Genomic DNA, 11,287 nt, shown 5'->3' with positions numbered 1-11,287 from the left:
TGAGCTCCCTCTCCCCATTGTGTCATTTCAATGGAAGGATTTTCACATTCAACGCAAATCCCAAAGGAGGATCAGCTAGTGAGAGCAGAGTTCAGTCAATCACTTATTTTCACTGATGTTCTCTTAGAAATTATAAGTACCTCTTAAAAAAAACTACTCATGAATTGGATTAAAAGAAAAGTATTAATACATCAAAAATATATGCTAGGCTATACAGGATATGGTTTTGAATGTGAAGGAACGTAAGGATAAACACATTAAAAAAAATGTAAAAAAGTAACAAATATATGTTAAGCAATATCCTTAAGCTAATTTATAAAACCACTTAACTAAACTTGATATTTATCACGACAGGCACTTGAGTGTGTAGGTATGTGTGGGTTTGACTGTGTGTTGTCTGTGTGTGTGTGTGTTCAGAGGGTGTGTTGGTGTGTGCGCTGCTCTGTCTGCGTGAGAGCTTTATCACAAATCACAGTGTCGGCGTCTGCAGGAGCTTACAGGGCAAGAGTTCACCGGTCTGTCGCTAACTTGGGGAGTTTCTCTCAGTTTGATGGTAGCTGACGAAGTTTGGAGGCAAAAACCTAACACATGAGAGCTTCAAAGGAGTCGCTGTCCGCAACATTGCCTCCGCGTTGCGCATGGATAAAAGTTAAGCCCGTGAAGTACGCTGGAGAAGTTTAGCCGGTGTTTGTATTGACTTTAAGGACAGCAGCGACGATGCCCTTTTAAACGGGGGGATTCTTCTGTTGGTAAGTTGAACCTGGACGGATATATAGTAAAGAAATACACTTTTAGCGGGCAAACTTCATTTTACTTTATGAAGAAGTCTATCATATACGGACGGTTTATTAACTTTAAAGAAGCGTTAACGTCAATTAAGTTAACGCTTAACTAATTATAAAGCAACTGTCCTAAAAATAAAAAAAACTTAATGTCGCATTAATGACGCCATATTTAAAAATATGAATACAACTGTCGGACGCCCAGCCCATCTAACCCTGTCGCTGCTATAAACTGTCAGTAGACGGAAACCGACCTGCTAAATTAGTTACCTTAAGTTTTTAGAGTGTGTAAATTAGCCTATGGAAACTAAAAACAACAAAAATGCGTCTTAATGTATATTTTAGAAGTTAGTTTATGCCATTAGCATACTTCAAAGCAGGCTAAGAAATATATAGTGCTATCATAATAACCGGATAAAAAGAGTCAAAAGAAAAGAGACACACAGGTTAGCATTTTACGTGTAAATGCTACATTACAACACTTAACGTTTGAATACTACATTAACACTTTACGTTTAATTGCTACATTACCAAAAAAAGAAGAAAATGACCATTATCATGATATGACGGGGTTTTTTTAAATGACAGAGTAGCCTCAGCCTACATGTCCAATAGCATTCCTTGTAAAGCTTATCTGTAAAAAAGCTTATAAATTAAATTGTGACATTCTGCTAAAAAAGGCAGCTTAAATGCAACAAATCTTTGGTAATGATCTCATGTAACAACAAAGATGTGTGCTGGAGGCCCCAATTACACACGAGGCTTCCATACATTAAAGGGATTATGAAAAGGGGGTAATTAACATGTAGTAGTGTAGCACTTGCCGAGCATCCTCTTCTTCAGAAGGAGCTTATCTGAGCTGTGATGATGATGTCACAGGCCTGAAATAACCAGACATCTCCGTAGTGAGTGTTTCCATGACAACGCAGCCTCCTGGTTTACATGGTGGACGAGGGACTGTGTCTCAAATAATTACTTTGGATAATGTGGACCAAATATGGGGGGCTGTGGGTGATGTTGACTCATGGTACAAAAGCCATCATTTGAAAATCACAAAATAGGACGTAATGCCTTTACTGTTTTCTAGTGTTTAAGGGGCAGTAGGCTACATATCGACTATTCTTGACCTCCTGTGTAGATAAAATGCAGATCCTCCCCTGAGAATATTTGACATGATATAGTTTGGCATATTTGGCATTTTTGGCCTACATCTAAAGGCATTCTTAGCAAGACAGAATAAACATGAAATGAAAAGATAAGGCAGTCAGTTTAATACTTCTGAAATGTGCTTTTGTTCCTCCAGGTATTTGAGGGAGGAAAGACAGAGGCCTGAGACATGATGTCTACTGGAGCTGATAGCTGACACTGTAGAATGAGAGAGGATGGAGCAGACAGACAACCCTGCGCCTGAAAGCAACAACCCTAATGGGTTTGTCAACCGAGTGTTTAATGTTTCTCTGGACGTGGAGAATGAGACCAGCAGTGTTTATATTCAGGAGACCGGGCCAGGGCCTGCAGAGGGGCAGGGAGAGACCCAAGCTGCCTCTTCTCAGACCCCTGTCAAGGACAGACAGGAGGTCAACCGGAGGCCCCGTGCGACAGGGGGCATCTGGAAGATCTTGAACCGAAAAAGAGCTGTCTCAGAGCTGGAGCGCAGACCCCACTCCATGATCCTGCCCGGGGAGGCTTCCATCCCTAAACTCTCGTTTGCTGACAAAGTTCGCTCCTTCAAGAAGCTTAAATCCCCCTCTGTGTTTAGAGGGAAGACAGGGAAACTGTCCACTTCCAAGTTCAGCAGTTCCTTTGTGGATGAGGAATCTTTCTGCGGCGACATTGGCACTCCTCAGCAGTCCAGCAGGGGCACACTGAAACACCGTGGCAAGAGGCACTCGTATGCTGGTTACACAGCAGAGTTTGACTGCTCATTTGAAGACCTTGACTTCACAGCTCCTATAGAAGGCCACCAGCCCACTGTACTGGGCGAGGCTGTTACTCAGAATGGTTGTAAACCATCAGAACGAGTTTGCTATGCTAAAAGAAGCCACAACAATTCAACAAACTGTAACAAAACAGCTGCTAGCTGTGAAGATCCCAGCGTTAAATGTAGCCCGAGCACCCACCAGGGTAGAGGAAGGAGGCACAAGGATGTGTGGAGTTACCTGAGGAGGATTTCCCTTTTGGGGAAGAACAATCCTGTGTACTCAGAGCGGAGCTTTGACTCTGAGCTTCCTTCTTTGGATAAAACCTTGGACTCAGACTATGGTTCTGTAGACTTTGAGAATGTCAGAGACTTTCAACCACCACCTCCGAAACACTCTGACAACAAGGGACACTTTGGTGGTCTGTTTAAATTTTTTAACAGTGTAGCAGAGACAGCCAGGAAGTGGCGGACAACGTCACACTCCTTCTCTCCTCCAGAGGGAGAGAGGACTCAGATGAGCACCCCTCGGGCCCCACAGCGCACAGCGGACAACATTCACAGCGTGTCCCTGACACTTCACAGTGAAGGACTCCCAAAATCCCAGCCTATTCCGTCATCACCAGTGACCGCTAAATCCTCACACTCCAGTAGCTTTGACAGTGAGGCTCCAGCACCTGTGGCAGGTGGAGGATCCCCTAAGGTGGTCCTGAAAGCCTTTAGGGCATGCTCAGCACCTCGAGCTGTCAATGGCCTTCAGAATTCTGAGGGCACAGACAAACATATACACAAAGAGATAAACTACATGTCCACAACCACAGTAGAGAATCATATCTCCCAGTCATGTCCAAACACAGAGACTGAAAAAGAGGCAGAGGTTGAAAGGGCGCCAATGAATTCTCTCTGTCAGGAGGAAAAGGTAGAGAGACAGCCAGGAAATGAGCAAGATTCCAGGGATGCTCCACCTGACTCCCACCAGAGACAGGAAGTAAATGTCCAATCACAACAAGGTGATAAAGAGAGCACAACCAATAGTGTCCCAGCGTCAGATTCCACAGAGGAAATATTTAAGGTATGTGACTTTGAATACAAAATGAGCAGAGTTCATTACCAGCGACTGAATTTTAATAAATGTATTTGCTAAATACATCAGTAATTTGTGTTTTAAAAAGCTACTATTTTGATATTTTTTTAAGAGATTAGCATGTCCGTGTATAATGTGTCTCACATTAATGTCATGAATACATTCCATTGCAGGCTTTTTACACATCATTAACATTGCCAACGGCATGCATCATGTAATTACTGCATAAATGCTCCAAACATCATTTATGTAACTGTTTTAACCATGGTCATGCTCTTGCTTCTTAAAACCATCAACAAACATCTAGAATATAAATGGTACTTCCTCATTTCCTCATGATATGAGTGTAGGTGTGGTTCCATAACTGACAGGGAGAAACAAAAACATTCAAGACACCAACCAGCCTGTGAGGACATGAATTGGGCACCTATTCTACAGTTGTCCTTTTGCCCCATCTGTTGGAGAGAGGAGGAAACAGCCAGTAATTACTGTGCTGAATAACAACATATTAGAGGAGTTTGTCCTTTCCTGCTAGCCCTCCTTGTGTACCACGCAAGGAAACCCTACTTCCCATAAAGCTGTCCGTTTGTGGCTGCAGTGGCCCCAGAGCTCTGTGACGTCTGCACTTCATGACAGCACCCTTCCCTTCTCACTCCAGTGGAAACATTAGTCATCTCCCTTCTAGTCACACCAACGAGTCAGGACATGTTAGCCCAAACTCCTAATGACAAAATGAGATGTGACATCTCAATACTCAGCACACTTTTCATGGGGGTTTATTATGCAAGGGCATGAGCTGTGGGAATCTGCGCGGTGGGAAGGGTGTTAAAAGTGCAGTCCTGCAATAATTGAAGGGAGTGGATGATTCCAGGAAAACCCTTCTCCCTTATCACCGACTGTTTACATATTAAATCTACCTGTTTATTGTTTTGCTTCTCTTAAATTTAACTGCCATTAAGGGGCAATCTTGGCACTTGTGGCTAACTACAGATGCGTTGCAATTAGGAACATGAGCTCTTGGCAGGTGGAATCTCTTTAAAAGCATTATGGGATGTATTTGTTGAATCTATAGAGACATTCCTTACTATTCCCAACACAAGAAAATCAATGTTGCACCTTTATCTGGGCCAAACTGCTGAGTATGTGTGCCAATCACAGCTGTGTGAGCAGATTGCCAGCCAGACAGGCTCCAGTGTAAGACAGCCGTGCCCAGCAGTGCCCCACTCAAGCACAGAGAAGACCTCTGTACGTCTCAGGCCCCTGCGGCCTCGTCCCCGCCCGGCCTCAGCTGTATTTGTGGACCTGTGGAGGCCCAACCCAGAACGAGAACTCTACAGCCACTATAGTGAAGTTGGCTCCCTATGCCGGCGAAGACGCAGGCCTGCTCCCACAATGCAACTCTCTCCAGGGCAGAGACGGATGGGCGCTCGCTCCAGGCCTTGCTCTGTGATAGAGACCAGTGTTACTAGGGAGACACAGTCAACGGAGCTGCATCACAGAGTAAGATGTCTAATGACACACAGGCATTTATGTATAATTTCACTGGAAGTTAACAGGGATGTAAAAATGACAAACCTGCAGTCAGTCACATAAATTCAAGTATTTGTATGAAATAGAAATCAATATATCACCTTCTTATATGAAGAAAATGAAGTGGAGTCACAGTACTAGTCTCTACTAACTCACTGATAAATATAGCCTGAGCCCATAATGAATCAAACAGACACTACAGGCTTTAAAGGGCAGTCCAATGCTAACCCAGTATTTATTCACCACTCACTGTTAGCTGCAACAATGCATGCATCCTCTGCCCCATTTATAGAGGCCTGTATTTCTGGATACTGCTTTTCCCTCCGCTCACCTCCCCCTCTCTTTCTCTTTTTTCTCCCTCCCTCCCTCTCACTCTTTCTTCCTCTTTCTTTCTTTGTGGCTTCTCTTTCTCTCTCCCTCACTCCCAGCCTTTCTCTGTGGCCAATTTTCTGCCTCATCGCTCCCATAAGCTCTACCTCTCATTGCCCTAACTCAGAGTCAGTTCATTTTAACCTGAGAGACCGCCTGGTTGGCATGATGTATAGTCTCTCATGGTTTGCTGCGGGGCATGCACACCGACCAATGCACCAGAATAGACTTGCTGAATGTGAAATAGTTTAATTTACTGCAAAAAACGGGGGGACAGGGCGGTAAAGGAAGAACTTTTTTTATTAAAGTGAAGGACAGGGGAATGTGTGAACTCAACCTTGTGTGTGTGCATCAAAGTAACACTGTATGCAATATAGGAGATGTCCTAACAACTCAGTACTCTATAGGCCTTGTCTCGCCCCCCGGGTGTGTCACCGCTAGAGCCCCCACTCAGGGTGTCTCTCCAGCGGTGCCGCTCCCTGCCGCTGCCCCCCAGCACTCTCACTGCCTTGGCGCTGCTCCTGCCCCACTCAGGTACCTTTGCATATTTTAATTTCACATTAATATGCAGACTGTTGATGTTTGAGAAATTGCTCATCTGTTTGCCTGTCTGTCTGCATGTGTGTGTCAACCAGACATCGGTCAGTCATCATCGTCTGTGCGTCTTCGCTCTGGAGGCTCTGGTAGCTGCAGGAGGAGGAGGTTGTTGAGACCTGGTTCAGAACCGCTGCAGGTCAACATTGTGAGTCAAACACACACCCACATAAACACACACACCTAAATACTAAATGATCTAGTCACTATTATTTCCTTTGTCAGGCTTTATTTACAGGCCTTCAGATTATGCACAACACAGTATGTTTAGATCAGGGATGCACCATATTGGAGTTTTTGCCACTGATATTTTCCAACCCTTTTTGCCAATTGACGATTTCAAAACCGATATATTAGGCACATTTTTTTTTCCACCTAATTGCAGACAACATCAAGTGTCCCCTGCAGTGGAATTGATATCCTGCCTACTCTTATTGTAGTGGCCCACTAGCAGATGCAGAAAAAACTTAAACTTAGGTTATGTTCAAAATGCCATATTTATTTGTATGTAACATTTTCCTTCAAATAAAACTAATATTCATACAACTAAGACAGGCTATGATGATGACATTTGGCCCCTTTGGCTGAGCAACCATTGCAAATAGCAACCTTGCTGTCTGTTTCGGAAACTTTGGAAAAACTGCCGTACCGCAGACATTTTGCACCTCTTCTTCACGCTTGATGGAAGAGACATTGTGCCGGGTTAATGTCGCAGCATTACGTCAAGCTATTTTAGGGAATCATCGAGCATTTGGACATATTTAAGCGTTGTTTTAGCGGTGGAAAAAATCAGCAGAAAAATGACATATCTGCTGATGCCGATGTGTCATTTTCAAGCCATAATCTGCAATGATAACGTGCCGATAATATCGTGCATCTCTGGTTCAGATGTATAAAAACACTGTGACCATCATGTATTTATTTAAGCACTTATAGACACACACACATACATTCCCATCATGCTCAGTATGTCTACCTTCCACATACAGTATATGCTAATGTAGATGAGATAATTGAATGTTTGAAAAGGTCGGAGTATGATGGATAAATAACCTCTCAGTGATACTGGTAATATGTGGATGACAGGGCACTGGTCACTGTTTCATCAGATAATGAAAGGAACTGATCCGTGAAGATGGTGGCCACGTGGATTAATGTCATCCTGTACTCTTAGGCCATTACTCATCCTGAAGTGGGCAGCAAACATTTCAGATGGTTTTTTTAATCTGTCGAGAGCTCATGCAGACAAACTGTCTGAATTTCACACAGAAATAGAGACCACATTGAATTCTTCTCATACACCTGGTGTGCTGGAATCTGTGAAAAGTGTAACATGTCTTTTTCAGTTGTGTAAAATTACCTTCAGAATACTTTGGAATAATACTACTCAGGAGGAGAAACCCGGCATTTCAGAATCGGTGCTTTGATGTGCAAGTGGCCTCGGGGGGATTCTCGTGGAGGGAGATGCAGAGTTTCTCTGAAACATCCTGACAGGGTAGTGAACATTTCTGGGGCTGTGTCCAACATCTATACTTGCAGAGCTGCAATGCACAGGGATGAACACTATTTACATGAGTATTTGAACATTGTAAATTAAGTCTTAGCAGAGTATCACATGCAAAGTTTGACTTTACACTCTTTGATTGAGTGAAGAGCATCATACGTCATGTTTCACTCAGAGTTATAAACACAGATGAATTAGCATTTAGTATGACAGAAGCCCTCCCACTTAAAGTTATAACTAATACAAGACATGTTCTGTGAGCAGCGCTGTATAGCTATGTGGGAAGAGCTTACATTTTCTACAGCAGACTATTGAGACTATTAGGAGTCAGTGAGAATTAACCACAACATCTGTAGTACAATAAGCTGGCCATTTTCACAAGATGCTGTCTATTCAACTGTGGAATTATGAGCCCCCGGCTTCCAGGCCTGGCACGTCTCCGCATTGAAATTTAGTAAACTGTGTCTTTGAAGGGGTGATACTACTGCCTAAAGGCTTTGATTATAACTTCTTCTTCTTGCTGGTCTAAATAGTGTTTGTGAGCCACTGCACGTTGTTGCCATGACACTCGCTGGCTCCTGTTCATCTTCTTGCTTCTATCTTTAGGCAGCCTTTTTAAGTGTGAGCTAAATAGAGAAAGTGTGTGGGTGAGAGAGAGAAAAAGGGGTGGGAGAGAAACAGAGAGGGGAAGAGAGATGCTCCCTTTGTATGTGCACTTTTGTGTCGTGGCCCTCCCCTGGGGTAGGGAACGTGGACTCGCAGCGCTGGAAATGTGTTGTGTGTGTTTGAATGGCTTTCATTTGTGGTTCATTTGTGGCAGGCTCAATTGCTGGGATTTATGACTGCATCTTGAGCATGCAGGTAGCATAAATATACATATTTACTTATATGCTTTAAATGCACGTTATGGCATAATGTGGTAACGCAGCTGTAGTGCAGTCACGTGGATGGATGATGCTTCACGATTAAATCTGTGTTTTATTTCTGGTAAGTCATGCATTGTTTATTTGGTATGGATCTCATGTCAGGATGGGATCTGCTGTTTGAAATACAGTGCAGTGTGTGTTACAGTCTTCCTGTTAGGATGACTGCTGGAGCCTAGAGGCCGCAGGCAGAGAGAAAGCATTCTCACTGCAGTGGATTAGCCGCTAATGCTGACGCCTCTCTTCTCCCTTTCATTTAAATGGATTTCTCCCCCAGTTGCTGCCCTCTCTCCTCTCCTCTCCTCTCCTCTCCTCGCCTCGCCTCTCCTCTCCTCTCCTCTCCTCTCCTCTTTAAAAAAAAGCAATACCAGTCTTTGATAACTCCTATGAAGATGAGAGGACAGTTCCCTGTGTGTTACTAATGCTGTGCCCGAAGCTCTGCTGTCAAATTGTCACTAAGGGGGACTGTCTTATTAAAAGCTTCGTGCAGATTAAGAGTTTCAACAGAAATCGTATATGATTAAGTTTGGACTAACCTAGGTCTGCGTGGTCATAATCATGTTATGCAATGCTATCTATTTATTATTAACGCATGAGTCAGCAGGCAGCGGCCAGTTGGCCTAATAGAAGGGCAGTGATGAAAAGGGACACATTTGAGTTGAACAACTACTTCTGTTGGAGCACCAGTCCTCATATGTTCATTTAACAACAACGCGCAAAGTTTCTGTTTATATCTGCCTCCGAGGCCCCAGACCTCATGATACATCTCTCCACAACACATACACACACTTCACATGCTTTCCTGATGGATTCAGAATTCATCTGTCAGGGTGTATGAGTCACTGCATTGACAGCCACATTATTTGGTAAGCAATGAATAGCACCAGCTAGTGATATCTCTGTCAAACACACTGTGAATGTGTGGCATTTGTTTCACCCCGGGCTTTCTTTTAGAGCACTGTGAGACAAACCATGAGAATAGGTCTTCCTTAAAATAACTGCATGAATGTACAATCTGCAAAAGTCAACCTAGGATCTTTTATCAGTTTTCATTCAACTTTGTTTCTCACACAAAAGCGCAGGCACGTATCTGCTGTGGCTTTCTGCAGAGACCAGCTAATACTGTTTTTTAAGAATGCAGTGGCTCCGATAAATAGCAGCGCTGCAGACTGAATCTGAGCAGGTGGTTGTGTCACAGCGTCCCCGGGCTGTGTCTTCCAAAGAATGGTTTCTGCCTGTCAGGTGTGTGCATGACTGTTGTTGTTGTTGTTGTATGCATAAGCGTGCAACGCCATGCTTATGTGTTGTCTGTGTTTGTGTGTGTTAGCGAGAGAGACAGATAGGCTCAGGGCCTTTTCTCTTATATAACTGTTGAGAGGGTTTCCTGTGCTCCCTACAACAAAAAAAAACATTTCCACTTTTACCTCAGAGGGCTGCATGTTCCCGGGGACGGGAGGAACTGTGCTCTGTGTTAATTCTCATGCTCACTGGTGAATCCTGTTTTACAGTATCTCCACATCTCACTCTGTATTTTGTAAGAACCTGCATGCCCGTGCATGTACAGATTTGTGTTTGTGCTTTTTTGGAGCACATTCGGTTTATCTATCAGGGTCAGTGTATCTTCCATGCCTTCGTCTCCTGCTATTATGCTGCTGGCACAGCGAGACAGTGGGGACACATTGGTAGACGGTTTAAGTAATGTCCAAACATGCAGTGATTTTTGTTGTGAGACCATTTAAGCCTAAGGCGCTGTAGCGCTTGCTATCCAGCATCAGTTGTATCATTTGTGATCGTTTTCCCAGGCTGCTAAGGTGACTTTATCCACAGTCATCAGCCTCTACTGTGTGTGTAATACAGTGTTTGTTTTCATAGCTATTGGACAGGTTTACATCAGGGGAGAGACATTTTCTTGTCTTAAGTCAACACAGAGGAATGTCACCTTGTGTAATATAATCATCTGTTTTTATCATGAAACCCAATCAAGGAGCAGACACCCCACAGGCTGAAATATGATATGGTGTTTCACAGGGAGATTATGGAACTGTCTGTGCATGTTTTAATACCACTGATAACTTTCACTTTCATTCTTATTTTTTTTTTTTACAACTTTAAATTTTTTATACTATAATAATAGCATATAATTGTATATTCTATATCTCATGACAATACAACATCACACCTACACCTTACCTTTCTGCAGTCCTTTGCATTTTAGAGAGGAGGTTGTTTGTACTGGCAGTGTGTGTTATATTCCTGAAAGTCTCAACGTGTTACAGGTCAATATTCTTCATATCCGTCTGTAATCTTTAGAGGAAAATCTTCTACTTGTTCCTATTTAAATTATCCATCCATCCATCTATTATCTATACTGCTTATCCCCTTCAAGGTCGCGAGGGGCTAGAGCCTATCCCAGCTGTCATTAGGCGGAGTACACCCTGGACTGATTGCCAGTCAATCACAGGGCTGACACATATTCCCGCTTCCCATTGAAATTAGCGTGTTGACGCAGATTTGTCTCTGTTCCCATTGCCAGTGAAGTATACTCCTTTCGGTCTCTTTTCTGCTGCGTCACCGTCTGACATC

The 11,287-nt window shown here is 43.4% G+C and overlaps 1 protein-coding gene across 2 annotated transcripts in view; it reads left to right on the top strand.

Annotated features, from left to right (window-relative positions):
- The first annotated feature begins 521 nt into the window (after positions 1–521).
- LOC138597761 (rho guanine nucleotide exchange factor 9) overlaps positions 522–11,287 on the top strand; it is a 46,435-nt gene continuing 35,669 nt past the window's right edge. The window contains exons 1-5 of one of the 2 annotated variants that reach the window (XM_069669245.1): positions 522–749; positions 2,086–3,772; positions 4,943–5,284; positions 6,091–6,217; positions 6,319–6,425. In XM_069669245.1, coding sequence (XP_069525346.1) covers positions 2,165–3,772; positions 4,943–5,284; positions 6,091–6,217; positions 6,319–6,425 — 2,184 coding nt within the window. In that variant the 5' untranslated portion in view covers positions 522–749; positions 2,086–2,164. The remainder of the gene's footprint in view (positions 750–2,085; positions 3,773–4,942; positions 5,285–6,090; positions 6,218–6,318; positions 6,426–11,287) is intronic. The other variant, XM_069669246.1, reaches the window with a different exon arrangement.

The sequence above is a fragment of the Semicossyphus pulcher genome, unplaced genomic scaffold, assembly GCF_022749685.1.
Source record: "Semicossyphus pulcher isolate SPU_LCO1_2020_fin unplaced genomic scaffold, fSemPul1.0.p SCAF_2, whole genome shotgun sequence".
Lineage (NCBI taxonomy): Eukaryota > Metazoa > Chordata > Actinopteri > Labriformes > Labridae > Semicossyphus > Semicossyphus pulcher.
The sequence above is the reverse complement of the archived record's forward strand: the minus strand, read 5'-3'. Positions and strand labels throughout refer to the sequence as shown.